General features: G+C 58.5%; 7 protein-coding genes across 7 annotated transcripts; 4 read left to right on the top strand and 3 right to left on the bottom strand.

Annotated features, from left to right (window-relative positions):
- Window positions 1-1,935: 1,935 nt before the first annotated feature.
- Window positions 1,936-3,431, top strand: COLE_01413 (uncharacterized protein; the record flags this gene model as incomplete). The annotated part of the gene is made up of 3 exons (XM_018421647.2): window positions 1,936-2,078; window positions 2,111-2,684; window positions 2,718-3,431. 3 exons carry the CDS (start codon window positions 1,936-1,938, stop codon window positions 3,429-3,431), a joined length of 1,431 nt encoding a protein of 476 aa, XP_018282901.1.
- A 275-nt stretch (window positions 3,432-3,706) lies between these two features.
- Window positions 3,707-5,370, bottom strand: COLE_01412 (uncharacterized protein; the record flags this gene model as incomplete). Its single annotated transcript, XM_018426130.2, has 6 exons — window positions 3,707-4,331; window positions 4,375-4,690; window positions 4,736-4,919; window positions 4,955-5,009; window positions 5,051-5,175; window positions 5,263-5,370. The coding sequence occupies 6 exons, from the start codon at window positions 5,368-5,370 to the stop codon at window positions 3,707-3,709; spliced, it is 1,413 nt and encodes a 470-aa protein (XP_018282902.1).
- A 554-nt stretch (window positions 5,371-5,924) lies between these two features.
- COLE_01411 (uncharacterized protein) lies at window positions 5,925-6,743 on the top strand (the record flags this gene model as incomplete). The annotated part of the gene is made up of 1 exon (XM_018420117.1): window positions 5,925-6,743. One exon carries the CDS (start codon window positions 5,925-5,927, stop codon window positions 6,741-6,743), a length of 819 nt encoding a protein of 272 aa, XP_018282903.1.
- Window positions 6,744-7,799: 1,056 nt separating this feature from the next.
- COLE_01410 (uncharacterized protein) lies at window positions 7,800-9,562 on the bottom strand (the record flags this gene model as incomplete). The annotated part of the gene is made up of 2 exons (XM_018426255.2): window positions 7,800-8,991; window positions 9,024-9,562. The coding sequence occupies 2 exons, from the start codon at window positions 9,560-9,562 to the stop codon at window positions 7,800-7,802; spliced, it is 1,731 nt and encodes a 576-aa protein (XP_018282904.1).
- Window positions 9,563-10,552: 990 nt separating this feature from the next.
- Window positions 10,553-11,817, top strand: COLE_01409 (uncharacterized protein; the record flags this gene model as incomplete). The annotated part of the gene is made up of 4 exons (XM_018419727.2): window positions 10,553-10,781; window positions 10,827-11,191; window positions 11,227-11,469; window positions 11,521-11,817. 4 exons carry the CDS (start codon window positions 10,553-10,555, stop codon window positions 11,815-11,817), a joined length of 1,134 nt encoding a protein of 377 aa, XP_018282905.1.
- Window positions 11,818-12,923: 1,106 nt separating this feature from the next.
- On the top strand, window positions 12,924-13,415 carry COLE_01408 (uncharacterized protein; the record flags this gene model as incomplete). The annotated part of the gene is made up of 1 exon (XM_018419732.2): window positions 12,924-13,415. One exon carries the CDS (start codon window positions 12,924-12,926, stop codon window positions 13,413-13,415), a length of 492 nt encoding a protein of 163 aa, XP_018282906.1.
- Window positions 13,416-13,720: 305 nt separating this feature from the next.
- On the bottom strand, window positions 13,721-16,713 carry COLE_01407 (uncharacterized protein; the record flags this gene model as incomplete). The annotated part of the gene is made up of 10 exons (XM_018419730.2): window positions 13,721-14,290; window positions 14,325-14,518; window positions 14,551-14,593; window positions 14,625-15,475; window positions 15,507-15,676; window positions 15,708-15,819; window positions 15,851-16,072; window positions 16,109-16,318; window positions 16,350-16,565; window positions 16,596-16,713. The coding sequence occupies 10 exons, from the start codon at window positions 16,711-16,713 to the stop codon at window positions 13,721-13,723; spliced, it is 2,706 nt and encodes a 901-aa protein (XP_018282907.1).
- Between the last annotated feature and the right edge of the window lie 345 nt (window positions 16,714-17,058).

The following is a 17,058-nucleotide window of genomic DNA, read 5'->3' as shown; positions in this document are numbered from 1 at the left end:
GGCTTCGGCGACTGCTGCGGTGGTGAGAGCGTAACAGAGTGGAAACAGATGTTGGGGGATGTCGCTGGAGCCGCTCGGCGTCGTCGTGTTATGTATGACACAGCTCCCGGTGTACAGCCGGTGTGGAGGCGGAGTTTCCAGCGGCGAGTTTGGCCGAGCGGGGCCGGGCAGGGTCGGAAGGCACTAATAGTGCGGAGAATCCGGGGTAACAGCCTGGCGTCTAGAAGTTTTGGAACAGCCGTCCACCCTCTTCTGGCTCTCCGTCTCGGACAGCTGTCTGTTGAGTGCGCGCCCAGGCCCAGGTCCCCTGGCACCGAGCTTGCGTCTGTCTATGAATAGAAGGGGGCCCGCGCGAGGTTTATCCAATGTTTCGATTCGCACCACCCAGGAGCTACTCAGCACCTGGCAGCGTCTGGCCATGAACCAGCACGTACTCGTGGATCGCAGCCGACGTTCAATGTCTTAGTACAGAGGATATGAACGAAAACGGTACCTGCCTATAGCTAACTGACTATTCCTCCCGTGGGCGGCGCCGCCCTCTAATGGGTTGTCACAGATCTTGAGTGCCGACTTATGATCGCGAGATGCAGCAGAAGACATGTACTGGGTCTCCGCGCGTAATCTGTCGGAGGGCGCACGATTCATGTATCAAGCCGGACATAGTTGTGAGGATGAGCCAGATCCACGAGGAGATGGTGTCACCGCCCCGCATTCGGCTTTCGATCCACCAGCTCGGCGCGATCGGAGGGCTGGAGATGATGCTCACCGCAGTGTGGAACTCCACCCTGCGCCCCCACACAATCTTGGTGCGGTTCGAGCTAGATTTCGCTTCCGTCGCCTTGGGCTCGGCAACGCGTGTAAAGTCATCTGGTGAATTTCATGGTGGACTACCCATGCGATCGCCATTGTCCATTCAGCGACGAGCCGACGTGGGGGGTTGGTGCGTAGCACTACCGCTGTGCATGAAATGCCGCGCTGCAAGGCCGGCGTGCCTTTTCCGCTCCCCTTCGCTGAGGCAGCTGTTGAGGGGCCTGAAGCAGCTGGCGCCACCTCATGTGCACTGTTCCTGGCACGGCGAGCGTTCTTGGGGCGCATGGCATCCCCGCAGCAGTTAGCCTTTCCCATAGAGATTGCTCCATCCTCCAACAGACGGCCCGGAGTGTTCAATTGATCAGTGGATAAGTAATCGTCAAGCGTGCGCTGCTGGCACGGTGATAGTCGCTCGCGGCGAAAAAAATATCGTGAGATAAAGTGGAGCATTGTAATGGTTACACAAACACGTTGGGAGGAAACTAAAGCCATGATAGACAGACATATACTGTATGTACATTAGCGGTGAACGATCGTTAATGGGCAAGTCGGTGCTCACAGAGTGCACGCTATTGCGCGTCACCCTCCCCAACACTCACAGACAGCAGCTCTCGAGATGCGGCTGTCTACCAATAGCATCTCCGCTATGCCTCCGTGATTGTGCCTATTCGCATGCGATAAGATATCCGCCGTCTTCACCTGGCACTTGACTCATTCTATCCCTGGGGTGGTCGGACTAATGGGGCAGCTGAAGGGCTTTGTTAATATTGCATGCTCAGCGTTGTTGGCTATTCACGAGTGATCACAAGTGCTGACATCATCGCGCTGTTGATTGTTGTTACGCGGAATGGATGTAGTGCTTGTGCGGCCCTGTCACGCAATTTCCGGTCACTTGCTCAGCCCAGGCACGCCGCGTGCTCGTGCATGTAGCGTCAGAGAGTTCAAAACGAAATGACCAAGAGGTGATCCGGCCGGTGACTTCTGGCGACCTAATCTTCCGGTTCCGATGTCGTCCTTTATCCACCCGACCCCCTCCCGATATGGTGGCCATGACTGTCTCCTCTTGGGGATGAGCCCTTCATTCCGACTTTGCTTGTTCCTCTCATCCAACGCTTCCAGTACATCATGACAAGACCTCCCGTCGCCAAGCGTGTCGCTGTCATCGGCGCTGGCCCCGCAGGCGGCATTGCTGTCGATGCTCTCGCCCAGGAGAAGTGCTTCGAAGTAATCCGAGTCTTTGAGCGGCGCGAGGGCCCCGGCGGGTGCTGGTGGGTGACTTGCTAAGCCGCGTTGACATCAGGATTGGGGACAGCGCCCCGCCTCCTCCCGTCACTGAGTTTGAGTTACTGGCCTCCCGCACCGCCGACCCGCCCGTGCCCATCCCCGAAACCCTGCCGGCGACAGCACCCAAACTCACTACGCCGCGCTACGACGAGAGCTCGGTGTACCCGTACCTGCACACGAATGTCGACGCCCTCCCCATGGAGTTCACGCAGGAACCATTCCCCACAGAAGTCAGCGATGCCAGCGTGCGCGCGCATGGGTTTGACACGCCATTCCGCCACTGGAAGGTGGTGCGGGAATACGTGGAGTCATTGTTCAACCGCAACGGGTACGCGGAGCTCGTTGAATACAATACTTCCGTGGAGCGAGCCGAGAAAGTCGGTGCGGAATGGCGCCTCACCCTCCGCCGCTCGGGGGCACACGAGGACGAGTGGTGGACGGAGTGGTTCGATGCCGTCGTCGTTGCCAGCGGACACTATTGGGTCCCATACATTCCGGCTATTCCTGGAGTCGAGGAGTTCGAGAGGGGCAGACCAGGCAGTGTCATCCACAGCAAGCACTACCGTGGGCGCGATGCTTACGCGGGCAAGGTGGGTCTACATGAAGAGTTTTACTGACCTTAGCGAGTCGTGACAGTCGGCGCATCTGTGTCGGCAGCAGATATCACGATTGATCTCGTTGACACTGCCGAGAGTCCAGTGCACGCCATCATCATTGGACGGCGTTTCAACACCTATTTTGGTGATGAGGCGTTCAGGCATCCCCTCATTGCCGCCCATCCTTCCATTGACCGCATTACCGGCCGCACAGTCCATCTCATCGATGGGAGCACGATCCCGGACGTCGACCACATCATCTTTGGCACTGGATACAGCTGGTCGCTGCCATTTCTTCCCCAAGTGCCCGTGCGCAACAATCGCGTGCCCGACCTATACCAGCACGTCGTATGGCGCCATGACCCGACGCTGCTGTTCATTGGCGCCGTCGGCGCAGGTTTGACTTTCAAGGTATTCGAATGGCACGCCGTGCTCGCGGCGCGTCTTTTGGCAGGGCGCACAACCCTTCCCCCAGTCGCGGAGCAGGAGGCGTGGGAAAAGGACCGCATCGCTAAACTCGGAGACGGACCAAGCTTCCTGGCCCTTCATCCTAACTTCGGAGAATATTTTGAGACCATCCGAGAACTTGCAGGTGACGGCGCTCCAGGCGTCGGCAGGAAGCTGCCTCCTTTCAAGCAGGAATGGCTGGACGCATTCATGAGTGGGCACGAGCGCCGCAAGCGAATGTGGCGACGATTGAACGCAGGTGGGGCGGAGGCTGTGAGAGAGTGGCGGGCGTAAGGCTTCCCGAGACTCGGGTTCTTCACGCATGGCGGGCGCTTCTCTCTCCAATCTCGTCGATTCTTTGAGCCTTCGGGAAATAGGTCTCGCTGAAACCTAAACCTGGATACTGATCACACGGCATCCGCCCCCGCGCCCGTCGACAACTTCACCCAGCAATAGCATCAGATATTCCATTTTATTTGACATACGCTTTCAACAACAATCGACCTTGTACACCCTACACTCGTATCGCACCCACTCCACAATCCCCATTTCCACGTCATCTACTGTTGCTACTTGCAAGAGAAGGGCCTGCCAATGCCAGTCTTTCGATACGTGCTGACAATGTCGTCCACCGATGCCCAGGTGCCGACGCCGAAGATGATTAGGCCGCAGATAATAATGAACGCATTGAGGATCGTGAGCGCGATGTTCTTGCCGCTTGAGAAGCACCCGCCCTCCCGGAGCAGGGTAAACCACATGATCGCGGGGAGGTACAGGGTGAATCCGGAGTTGAACAACGAGGCCGTAATGGAGAGGAGAGAGCTAAAAACCGGAATTGCCTCAGCAACGATCCACGAAACGAGGATCGTAGTGAAAACGATACCGATCCAGGTCATCCAGCCGCGGGCCGTGTTGACGTAGCGGACGATGCTGTTCCTGAACATGTGGTCCATAATGAAGCGGCCGATGGTGGTCACGAGAATGGCGCCCGAGATAAAGATGACTGGGAGAGCAACACCAAAGGCGACCCGCGAAATCGTTGGGCCCGCCGAGAGCAGTGCTGGGCCCTTGACTCCGGGCCCGATGAACGCGTAACCCAGGGCCCCGGTCAGCGTGTAAATGAGGATCATGACAGCGCCGAGGATAGCGATTGACTTGGGGAAGTCGGATGGCTCGGCCATCTCTTCCATGAAACTGCAATGTCAGGGTGATTCTCACCTCAGCGGACCACACTCACGTAAACTGGGCGATGCTGAATGCGTATGCGAAGAGCACGTTAGAGGCGGCAATCATGGCCAGACCAAATGTGAGCCCGGGCATCGGGTACGCGCTCCACCCAGTGTCCCAGCCCTTCTTGCGGGCGTCGATGCCGGTGGCGATTAGGGTGATGAGAACGGCACCCATGATGGACACGAAGTCGACGTAGCCGAGGACGGCCATCTCCGAGAATGACGGCGGGAGTGAGCAGATAAACAGAAGCACAAGCGTGACAGCGCTCCATGCCAACTGGCAAATAGACTTGTCGCCAACAATGGTTGAAAACGCCTGCTTGCCTGCAGAGTTAGCTAACCGCGGTTGTGATACTTTGTTCAACTCACCGGTGAGGAAGTGGGCGGCCACTCCTAGCATGACAAAGAACACGAAAATAAACTGCAGAACCTTGGTAAGGATGTGTCCTGCGCGACCGGGGAGCAGCAGCCTGCCAACGTCGCTGTAATGCCTGACTTGGGGATACTTGAGCTTGACTGTTCCCAGCAAGAAACTCGTGTAAATCGCGATCAACTGAGGTAAGTCAAGTCCAGTGTCCACCGACTCACGCCCATACCGACGGTCAGAATTGTTCCTCCAATCATACCGAGCATCATGAAAACACTGCAAGTCAGCAAGGTGGGAGGTTCGGTGGCAGAACTCACAGCGGCATGGACAGCGTGCCTAGCGCAACAGCACAGACGATTAGGACAACCACCAGCTGCTGCCACGTAAGCTTGTGGAATTTGGCCTCGCCATCCTCCGTGACCTTCGAAATGTAGTCGACGCGCTCGATGTCGCTGTTGAAGTGAGGCTCGCTGAGGCGACGGCTGAAGCGGCGACTGCCGCGGCGGCTCTCGTGCCCATAACTGTTGACTTCGAGAACGGCCGTCACCGTCTCCTCCTTGGACATATGCTCAGCATCTGGAGGGGTCACGGTCGGTTTCTCGTCAATATCCTCGATATCCTGGTGGCGCTTCGGCATGATGGACAGGGGTTGCTGCGCCACTTCCTGCCACCCCGTTGCCTTATGTATGGACGAGCTGGCCAGTTAACTGCCGGGGCCGGAACCTGATATCGTCGGACCTGACCACGGAACCGTAGTCACTCTCAAGTTGTCGCCGACGTCTGCCCCGTCCTCCCCCACTCTCGTCCCCAATATCCGATCAGGTCGGATGTCCGTGGGACGGCCGTGGCGTTGCCGCAGGCTCGCCGAGTTGCCTGCTGTGCAAGCAGGAGGAAGCGCGCTCTGCCGATCGGCAGTCTTCTAGGTATGCCCTGAGACAGTTCCCAAGGTGGGCACTTGCAACGTATCTGTGAGACGGCAACCCCGCGGGTAGTCGCACATCACCCGACGATTCCTCGTATCCTCTGTGCCTGCAGCCTCGTTTCGAGCACAATTCGAGGTGGGGTCCCGCGCAATCCACCACCCAGTCTGAAGGATGTTAGGCATGACAGTTGGCAAGTCAAGACTCGAGAGCTGAACTGTGGACATGCACCTTTCCCGTATTCTCCGATTGCCGATCACTTCTGCGCGCTATGGAGGCATCTCTCGCAAATCCTCTCGACCTTACAAACAAGATTGCTCTTGTGACTGGAGGGTCAGGCGGGATCGGGCGTGCCGTGGTCGAGCGGTTTTTGGCAGCTGGAGCTGTCGTTGCCACTACGTACGTACCCAATGTCGAAGACCCAGTCAAGCTACGGGAGTCGTTTGGGAGCTCGCCAACGCTTTCGTTCCACCCCTTGGATTTGCGCAGCGCCGCCTCGATTCGTGACTGCCTCAACGAGGCCGTGGTCACGCATAAGCACATCGACATTCTCGTCAACAATGCCGCTGTCGGCTCCGCAACTGTTGCCGCATGGTCGAAGACCCCGGATGAGGAGGACACGATGATGCTACTCATCAATGCCGATGGCGTCCTCAAGTTCTGTCAGATGTTCCGCGCACTTCCAGCCCAAGGCACACGCAAGATCATCAACATAAGTAGCGTTGGCGGCGGCATCACAATCTTCCCCGGATTCCGGCTCAGCGATGGCATGAGCAAAGCGGCTGTTGCCTTCCTCACTCGCCAACTGGCTGCCGAGACTACGCATGAGCGGCTCGACGTCTTCGCTGTTTGTCCTGGGGCGACGAATACGTCAATGTTCCAAGCATCAACCCTGGACCCCATGTCTCTGGAGGAGCGCGCGACATTTCTCAAAACCCTCCCCAAAGGACGGCTCATCGAGCCGGCTGAAATCGCCGCCACAGTTCACTTTCTCGCGGGATCGGCTTCGACAGTCTTGCACGGCTCAGTCATCGACGCGTCGATGGGCCTCGGCGTGCGTCCAGGTATCATGTCTGAGCTTTGTCATTAGATACGTAGACCTATTTGCGGGCATGGCGTTAAGCCGTTGCCGCCTGAGTGCACTCGATGTGAACCCGTTTGACCCGGGTTCAGTCATGTACTGTAACATTGCCCACCCCGCCACCCCACGGGCAACCCAATGCTGTTGGATGGCGGCCCGGGCCGCGGCGTTCGCGTATCGGCGAGTTGGCAGGATCGGATGTTAGGTTCAGATGCACAGACGCGGTCGGTCGCTGCACCGACGCCGGTTTCGCCTAAGAACATCAGAAGTTGATGATAAGACAAGGCGATCTTCATGCCCCGGTTACACCTCCCTTGCGTTCTTGCATTCCCTGTTCATATATCTTGAGGTTGACTTTGCCTCGCCTCCTGAGTAGAATGTCTGAGGGGGAACATAGCCACAGATTGCCTTCTTCATGTCGAATTTCGTCGGATTGTCAGAGATGCTTGACGCCTATATCGTGTGCCCCATGGCCTCGAGTTGTGTCTGAAGCAGGCGACACTTCTGCAGTCGCGCGACATGCTCGATGCAGCGGCTCGCCGATGACATTACGCGTCTCGGCAATGGTGCTCACCCGGCTGCTCTCACATGCTATAGACTCGCACTCTTTACGGCCTAACAGGTCGACATTGTCTGGGCCAACACTCAACAGAATTCCGCGAGGTGATGACTCGATGGGCTGATTGCAGCGGAGGGTGCAAAATAAAACGATAAGCACGGCGCCAACTGGTTCATCTCGCCGCATCCCTTCTTTTCTCTCTATGACCTACTAACGACAATTGCAGCACAGCCTGTCACCCTCCGTCGGAGCACACCCGTTCACCGCCGCTCAACCCATTTTCCTTCTGTGGAAAGTCATCCACAGCCGAGAGCACCACGCAGCGCCCTGGGTTGTCAGGTCGCGGCCAATTCACATAAATGACAATACTTCTGAACTATCCACCTACGACTTCCCGCTTGTGGGTCCTCTCGCGCTACAGACTCCTTAAGCAGCATGCACACCCTCATCAGTGGGCCAAATCGGCCCTTATCACAACTGCTTTGACCCCTTGTCGCTGCCCACAATTACGCCGCCTTCGCCACTGGGGACGGAATCGGGACGAGGGGAAGCGGCATGTTCTGGATTGTAAAGTGGTCACGGACGCCTTCCTCAAATTCGCGCTGGCTGAAGCCGGGCGGGAACGCAAACTCGAAGCGGGTTGCAAGCTGGGCAACAGCGAGGCGGGCCTCGACCATCGCAAGGCCCTTGCCGGGACACCCGCGCGAGCCGTAGCTGAAAGGCAGATACGCGTTCTTGTTGTACTTGCCGGAGGTGTCGAGCCAGCGCTCGGGACGGTACTCGTTGCAGTCCTTGCCCCAGAAGCGGGGGTCGTGTTGGATCGCGTAGCCGGGCACACTAAGTACCGTGCCCTCGGGGAGGTAGTGGCCCTCGATCTCGACGCCACCCATGGGCACGAGGCGGCGCAGGCCGCCGGGGACGGCGGGCTGCATGCGCATCGTCTCGTTGAGCGCCGCGTTGAGGTACGGGAGCTTGGAGAGAAGAGTAGTGTCGATCAGCTGGTCAGCATTCAGGCCCGCGAGTTCGTCGCGCAGCGTCTTGTACGTCTCCGGGTGCTTGGTGCTGTAATACCAGAACCAGGTGAGGAGGGAGGAGGTCGTGTCTGATCCTGCGACGACGATTGTGCCAGCATCGGCAATCAGCTCCAGTCGCGTGAGCTTGAAGGTCTCGGCGCCGTCCTTCTCCTCGCCGAGGAGGTATGTGAAGAGGTCGCGGCGCGCCGATCCGAGTTTCTCGCGCCGCTCAAAGCGCTCCTCGTTTTGCTTCTCGAAGACCTTCAGGCGCTCTGGGAGGGGAAGCAGCTTGCGAAGCAGGATCCGGATCCAGCTGATCTCGTGGAAGGGAATGAGCGTGCGCATCGCTTTCTCGAGGGTGTCGACGAAGAGATGCTTGACCCCGGCATCAAGCATGCCGAACGGCTCGCCGAAGCCGAGCACGCCCATGACATCGAAGCTGAAGTAGCTGGACTGGAGGCCCATGTCGATGGCCTGGGGCTTGCCCGTGGCGTTGCCACGCGCCACAACCATATTGACGTTGCGCACGAGTTTGTCGCAGAAGTCAAGGATCTCGGGCTTGTAGTCGGCCAGCGCCTTGCCAGTAAACCCGTGGTCCCACAGCTTGCGGCGGATGTGGTGCTTGTCTACGTCTACTTCCTGGTGCACACTAATGCGCGTCGCACCACGGATCGCACCCTCATACCTGTCGTCAGCGGCGACAGCTGGGCAGCCCACCAGTCATTCTTCATCCATGGCGCGCGCCCGTGGCCAGCACCGAGCTTAGAGCCACCGTAGATGATGGGGATGGCATCGGCAGAGCGCACCGAGATCCAGTTGGGACCGATGCGCACAAAGTCGCCGTACTGGTCGTGCAGCTTGGCCTGGGTGTAGCCCGTCTGGCCGATCTTGGCCTGATACCACCAGTAGATCTTGGAGACCTTGGCCGCAGCCGGGCCGGGGTACTTGGCTAGCGGGTGCCATGGCGAGAGGCGATAGATGACCATGGACAGGAGCACGACAGTGTTGAAGACGGTGAACACCTCGGCGGTGTAGAGGATTGCGGTAGGCAGGGAGCCAAGGAAGTGGTAGAAAAAGTAGACCAGGCCTCCGCCGAGCGCGAGCGCGAACTGGCCATAGCTAATGGGGTCGGGCTCGAAGCGCTGCCAGTACAGGTGGGCAAGGACGCCGAGCGCGGTCGCCCCGGCGAGAATGTTGGACTGCGCCGACACAGTCGCGGGCGTGAGCTGGGCGGTGAAGGTCTTGAGCGCCTCCATGGTGCTTTGGGAGTCTCAAGACATGCCATGCGTGGCACTTTTAAGTGCGCAGCGTTGGCGCCGCATTGGGAAGCATCCGGCTAGGCGGGTAGGGAGTACAAGTCAGCTGATAACCATGTTGAATGCCGAGTCCCGAATTGGGGACTTGTCTATCGTGCTGACAAACTCCTTGAATGCTCGGCCGCCGTCGTAGCTTGAATGAGACTATTAATATGAGTCACCAGGGTGAAGATGGTAATGCTCCAGTGCCCGCCAGGTATGAGCCGCCGGAACGAGAGTATAATATGTTCATGCGTCCACACAGCGAAGCAGCCGATCTCGGTTAGCGCTGGGTCGCCCTCGGCGTTCACATGTGTCGCTTGCCTCATGGCCGAGACCCCTCGTGCGCTCACTTCGGGACCCGGGTGCAAGAGGACTGCGTCGTCTTATTAACGTTACATTGAGAGCCGGCTGATCATGCTCGTGTGATACAGGGGCCAAGGACAAGAATTGACCGTCCTTCAAGATCGGGACATCGGTAACGGCCGCCGCGAGGCCACGTGGCATTATGACGTGTCATGGGTTGTCGGGAAGGAAATATCACGTGACTCGGCGACACAAGTCATGACGATCATAGCCAATCAAGAATAAGCTCTTCTGAAACCTAGGCACGAGCCACGAGGTGATCGCCAGCTGCTGCGCCCCTCCGTTCTTTCCCCTGTGCCCTGCCAATCCTGCCCACTCTGCCCTGTTTGATTGTCTTGTTGCGCTGTTGCTTTGGACGTTGCCGTTGCTCGTTGGTCCAGGCCACATGTGTCCGCTGGCTCGGCTGACGTCAACGCCGCTCCCGTCTCATCACCCCCCCACTTCCGCCGTCGGTCCATCAGTCGGTGAACGCTGACATCACTGCTACGATGGATCCATAAGATCGATCCGCAGCAGACTTTGCGCACGCCGCGAATTCATCTCCTCTAACACATCAAAGCTTGATCCGCAAGTACTGACTGTACCATGTCGAAGGAGCACAAGTATCTCGCACCAGAAGCGTTCCCGGCCCCAGAGTACCTGGAAGGCCTCCCCACTGAGGACGAGCTGGACGACTCGACAGTCCTCTTCACTTGGGGAGAGCTGAAAGATATCATCAAGAAGAGCGGAAGCGATGGGTTCTCCCGCAACAAGGCAATTGAGAAGCGCTACAAGGCTTGGAGCAAGGACATCAAGGAGGACTATGGAGGCATCGGTGAGCACGCTGCCAAAGTCAAGGGAGAATTGCGCTGATGTACAGACAAGTACATGACGAACGCACGGCTGCCGTGGGCAAAGCGTAACCGCAAACTTGCAAGACAATACACGCGCAAGGCGAGCAAGAAGGGCCAGGCGCAGGAGGAGGACGAGCACGAGTCGAGCGAGGAGACCGAGGACGAGAACACGGTGTCGGACGATGAGACGCCCAACTCGGCGGCGTACGTCGACCTCGATGCGATCCAGGACAGGCTCAAGCTGGACAAGGACGACGAGGAGCATCCGGACAACGACGCGTTCCTGCGCTGGGAGGGCGGTGAGCTCGACCGCTCGCGGTACACCGTCATCTTCAACGACTGGCCGTACTCAATCCCGCACGGCGTCAAGCATTACTGCGTCTGGTCGCGGGTGAGTGCAAGCGTTCAGAGTTATGCTAACCACAGATCCCGATCGTTCACCCAGCGCTGGTCGACTACGACAAGAAGGAGTACGAGAAGATCTGCGAGCACGGCCTGCAGGGCTTCACGGGAATCACGCCGGTCAAGGGCGCGTACAAGAAGGACGTCGAGGCAGGCGGGCCCGAGCTCAAGAAGTGGGCGGGCGTCGAACACGAGGTCAAGGGCGGCCACGAGGTCGGCAAGATGGTGGCTGGGCTGTGGGACCCACGGGGCTGGGAGTGTATCTGGGTATGTTGAGTGTGGAACGTCTGGGACGTCGGGAACCCCGCTGACGCCCAGTTTGTCAATCCGGCACCACTGCAGAGCATCCCAGGCTTTGGGCACTTCCACGTCTTTGCGCGGCGCAAGCCCGACGACGAGATAGACGTGTGTGAGGGCAAAGACGAGGAAAAGAGTGAGGATGAGGATGAGGATGGTGACAACGACGACGATGACAAGGACAAGAACAAGGACAAAGTTAATAAGGCGAAAGACGACAAGAAAGCAAAGGAGGACAAGAAGGCGCAGGGCAAGGGCAAGGCCGGCAGTGACGACAAGGACTCGAAGGACGCAAAGAAGGAGAATGGAGGCAAGTGAGATGATCGAGTTGGCTGTGACGGTGGTGGATCTTGGCGTGTGCGGGCACATGACTGACTGTGATAATGTATCCAATGAAGCTCTGCTGGACGCTTTGACCAGCTGACCAGCTGGCCAGTGAACGAGCTTGTGATTGATTCTGACAACGACCTACCTACTCGGAACCTCGGCGCCAAACGACGCGCCGACTGGAGCGCAGAAATTGCGCAGCACTCGATCGCTTTGACCTGCCGATCCATTTGCGGACCTGCGGACCTGCGGCCCACGGACCTGCAGCTTAGCGGGACGGCCAGATGACCTGCATTTCGGGAGTTTGGGCATCGCTGGACTGCTGGACTTGCAGCTAATTCCAGGAGATCGAAAGGCCAAGTCGCGATGCATGCAGACTGGTTTGCTAGCTGCGAGCTAATAACACCGGCACATGTTGGACACAGACATGGGATGATCTAGATCAACTGATCCACTGATTAGCGATTCATTCGCGGGGCCATGCGGGCCAGTCGCTGGTAGCGAGCAGGCCTTGATCAATGAGTATAAGCTGCATCGGACGCGTCATTGCCGCCGGTTGCACGCATCACGAGGAGATCGAGGAGAGGATCGAGAGGAGGAACGATCGCATTGCATTGTGCTCCTCTCGCCATCCTTCCTTGAGCATCCCCTCTCTTTCACTCATTCAATCTCTCATCCATTCTCACCTCTTTCTCTCTTTCTCTCTTTCTCTCTTTCTCTCTTTCTCTCTTTCTCTCCCCGCCTCATACACACTCACTCTAGCTCACTCTTGGACAGTCTCTACTCTCCCATCAACATTCACTCCCCCGCCATCATGCGTCTCGTCCACGTCGCTCTCTTCATCGCCTTCACCATCATCTACACATCAGTCATCGCTGCATCAACTCCAGACATCAACTCCAACGCACCACGCTCACCCACCTTCCTTCACCGTCACCCCCGTCGCAACTCTTCTTTCAATCCCTCAGTCGACATGGCAATCGTTCACCCGCGCTCAGACTCGGACCCACACTCGCCTCCTTCAAGGCCTCGCAGTGCTTCTCCGCCTCACGCTGCGCACGCTGCTCACAACCCACTCCCACTGCTGCCTCGCTCAAATGCTGAGGCACTCCAACTCGGACTCCCACTCCTTCACCCTCATCGCCGTCCGACAGCCGACCAACCTAAAAGCCCTTGCCCCAGTTCAATCCCCTGCCAGTCACAGCCGTGCGTTTCCAAAGTTTGACGCTCAACATGTTTGTCGTCTAGCTAGCCAGCTGACATTGCATAGACTTCTTGATCTGGGTGGTGACTGCTCCCTAGAGCTTCGTGTTCCCAACGGGGCGCTAGCTCTCGCCTGCCGCCTGGAAATCGCTCTTGGTGTTGCCGTCCGTGCCGATATTGGCCTCGCCACCTGTCTTTCATTTGACCCAAACATCGGCGTTGTCTGTGGTAATGGCGTTGGTCTCTCCCACTTCGACTCTGCTTGCGGCCAGTGCGAGATGCATGAATGGCCTCGCATGCAGTGCATCTGCAACAACCGGCTGGTTGACTTTGCGGTCGGTACGTTCTGTTCATCCTCCATGGTCTCTCTCAGACGACTCCGCTGACTGCAGATGCCTGCATTGGGCGTTCTGGGAACGGTCTTACCTGCCACCGTTAGCCATCTCTCCGTCCTTAATGGACCTTCCTCGCGTTGGCGGCCTCATCCCCTATTATAATACGCTTGCGCCTACGACATTGACCCTCGCTCACTTCGTCGCCAACACGCTACGACTCGCTTCTCTCGACTACCCATCTCACCTTCACCTTGTACAATGGTTCTCGAATCCGCCATCGCGCAGCTGCGTACGTCGAACAATATGTAATGCCTTTGGCCCAACCGTCTCCGTGGCGCCTTGGTCTGCGGTGGGTCCTACGCCTTCTTCCGTGGCGGTAAAGGTGGTGGTACTGGGCTCACAGACCGCAAGTCTAGAGCCTTCAAGTCCACGCAAAGGCTGTCACGCTTGAACTCGCGCTTCTCTGTAGGCGAGGGTGTTGGGGACCGATCCCCGACTTCGGCTGACACGCTGGGCGTACGAGAGTGTCGCTCTAGCCTAGGCGGTGGTATAGCTTGCTTCCACCAATTACGCCCAGCCACCTCTTGCGTCTCCTCAGGTGTGAGATCTTCCTGGGTGTTCGCCACGGCGAGCTCCTTCTGCCGCATCCGCTCGGCATGTCGACGGACCTTGGTTCGTTCCGACGAGGTCGCATCACGGAAGCGAACAACGAGTCGGCCGGCCTCATCGTCCGGCAGCGCGGCTGCAGCGCTGTCACTCTCCGCGCGCCGAGCGGGCATGAGTGGCCCGCCTTTCTTCATGGCCGCCCGAATGCTGCGATATGCTCCTTGGGTCGGGAGAACGACAAAGCCCAGCATCGCGGCCATCGGTCGGAAGTAGAGATTGCCCAAACCACGCCCAAAGCCTGCGACCGCCCCACCAGCTCCCTGTTGTCAGCTCCCAAACGTTGAGGTCACTTGCGTCGCGTTGATAACCGTCCATGGGCTCGGTGACCAGACCTGTCACACCGTCCATCAGTCCGTGCACCAAACCCTTGCTCCCCTCCCAAAGCCCCTGCCCAAATCCAGTGACATGCGCACGAGGCCGCACGCGCGTTCCCATCATCCCAGGGAGGTTGTCGAATCCCTGGTACATGGCGTTGGTCACCTCGCCACCTGCCGTCAGATTGAGCACCATCACCACCCACCTCCTTTGACCATGCCCCATGTCAGCTTCGTAAGCCCCTTGTCCTGGCGTTAGCTCTCTCGGCTGGCTACTCACCGGTCGCTTGCTCAGCAGCTGAGCCGAGCCGACCACCCCTGTCCCCATCACGGAGAGAAGCGACTCAGACGTGGCTGTTAGAGGCTCTGTAAAAACGCGTCCAGTCTCGTACTCAGCCACACGCAGCGGCCGCAGCTCCTCCCACTTGAGAATCTTCTTGCTGATCAAGACACCAGCAGCGGCGTTTGAGAGCCGCATCCAATGCTTCTTGCACCACCACTGAGCCGAGCAGGAGGGATCAACGTCACACCGCATTGCCTTGAGGGGGAGGAGGCGGTGAACGCTCGCAGTGGCCGCTTGCGTTCCGTCTTCCGCTCGAATGGCCTCGCCAATCGAGGCTGCCGCAGCCCGCGCTGACTTGGACAGCGCGAACTCGATTGCATTTGTCAATGTGTCGACACTAAGCTTCTTGTGTGGGATCGGCGTGGGGCCAGCACCCGCCGCAGCGACAGCGTTCCCCCAAAACATCTGATCTCCAAAGAATGGCACGATGATCGTTGGCAAACCTGCACGGAGACCGGCCGCTGTCGTCCCGGCGCCGCCGTGGTGACAAACGGCGGATACGCGGCCATCGGCAAACAGCCAGTCGTGCGGGATGTCACCCTTGATGACGAACACCGAGTCAGGGATGTCGAGGCCGCCAAGATCGCTCCATCCTGCGCTCAGGAGTGCGCGCACACCGCTCCTCTTCACCGCCTCGAGGATTGTGTGCGTTAGTGCATCTGGGTCCTTGACGACGATGCTCCCGAAACCGATGTAGATTGGCGGCAGGCCTGCCGCTAGGAACGCGCACAGCGCCTTGTCCGGCGTGTACGATATCGTCGTAGGCATGGTGAGGAACCCCACGACGTCTGTTGTTAATTCTCGTCTTTGACGACGCACCAATGTTCTCGCGCCACTCCTCTGGCTTTGGCAACAGGCTGGGGCTCCAGCCATAGATGACCGGCACGCGGAGGCGCTCAATCGACATGGGGCCTGTGAGCGCCGACAGCGGACTGATGCCCAACTTGGCGCGGAAGCGGTTGACGATGTCGCCCAGCCCTTGCCACATCCTGAGATTAGCGCTGAACAGCAGCGGCTCACAGAGTATCAGCCAGGGCGTAACTGAGATAGTTGGTGACGCTTTCGCCCGCGTTTGAGCGCTGCACGTTCACGAGCGGGTGGGAGAAGCGCGATGTCGGCGACCATGGCATGGCTAATGTCAGATGAGTTGAGGAGAGACATACTGAACGAAACAATCAGCGGGAGGCCTAGTGCCTCTGCGACATGGACGTGGGCGAACGAAGGTGGGTTGCTGATGATCACGTCGGCGGCGAAGGGCGCCCCATTCTGCTGGTCTGGCTCCGAGCACGAGCGTCCGAACCCGTCAAGCATGACGCCGACCATACGGCGCTTGGAAGTGATATCACCGTTGGTCAGAGACTCGAAGCCGGGCATGAGACCGGGATCTGCGATCCGTCAGTGGCGCCGGCACTGCAGCTCACTCTTCACCATGAACGCCATAAGCTCCTTGGGGTCGCCGCCGACGTCAAAGAACTCAAGCTTGCCAGACAGGTCTCCGCACTTCGTCTCGCGTAGGTGCTCATTACCGCCCAAGACTAGATCCTTGAAGGCGCTGTGCGTCGCGATGCGCACCCGATGCCCGCTCTCCTGGATGAGCTTGATCGCGAGCGCCAGATACGGCTGCACATCGCCTGGTGTCAGCGCTGCCGTGGCGCATCTCACCTCGCGACCCGACGACGAAGATGACAATGTTGAGCGGGGGGCATTCTGTGTCATTGGAAGGCGGCGTTATCTGGCGCCGAGGAGGGGGCGGGTACGACGGCACTGGAGGCAGCGGCTTGTCCGCGTCGACCGTCAACCACATGTCGATGGTCCCGTCTTGCGCGACGCGCGCACGCGTCTCGCCATCTGGGCCCGAGACGTCCACCTCGGCGAAGTCTGGGTTAGCGAGGTCATCAGGTTGCTTACCGATACCGAGCGCCTCATGGTCCACAATGTCGGGCGTCGGCGGTGTCTCGGGCGTCGGCGTCTCCGCCTCGCGATAGGGAGGACACTCGTCGTCGCTCGTTCGTTCCAAGTCGTTCATGTCGCAGACCTAGGGGGATGAGTCAGTTGAGGTGTTGTCTTGGGAGCATCTCTCCGGATGTGTTTATGAAGTGGGGCGGTAGCCCCAAGCGAGGACGGCGGGCCCAGACATACATACCGTCACCTGTCCAATTCGGCCCAGTCTACTCTAAGGATCTCCGAGGCGCAACACCCAAGCGGCTCAGTAACTGCGGCCTGTGGCGTACGATCAACATCGCCCAATCCGCCGTGCCACCGTTCCGCACTTTCTATATCTTCCAGGTTTTCTGCACCGCTTACTAGCCTTCCGTGTTTATGCTTTTGTAAAATGACCCTCGGTGCATTAATGCATAGAATACAACCTCGT

This window comes from Cutaneotrichosporon oleaginosum (assembly GCF_008065305.1).
Source record: "Cutaneotrichosporon oleaginosum strain ATCC 20508 chromosome Unknown ATCC20508_contig01, whole genome shotgun sequence".
NCBI lineage: Eukaryota > Fungi > Basidiomycota > Tremellomycetes > Trichosporonales > Trichosporonaceae > Cutaneotrichosporon > Cutaneotrichosporon oleaginosum.
Note: the sequence above shows the minus strand (reverse complement) of the source record. Positions and strands in the feature narration are given on the sequence as shown.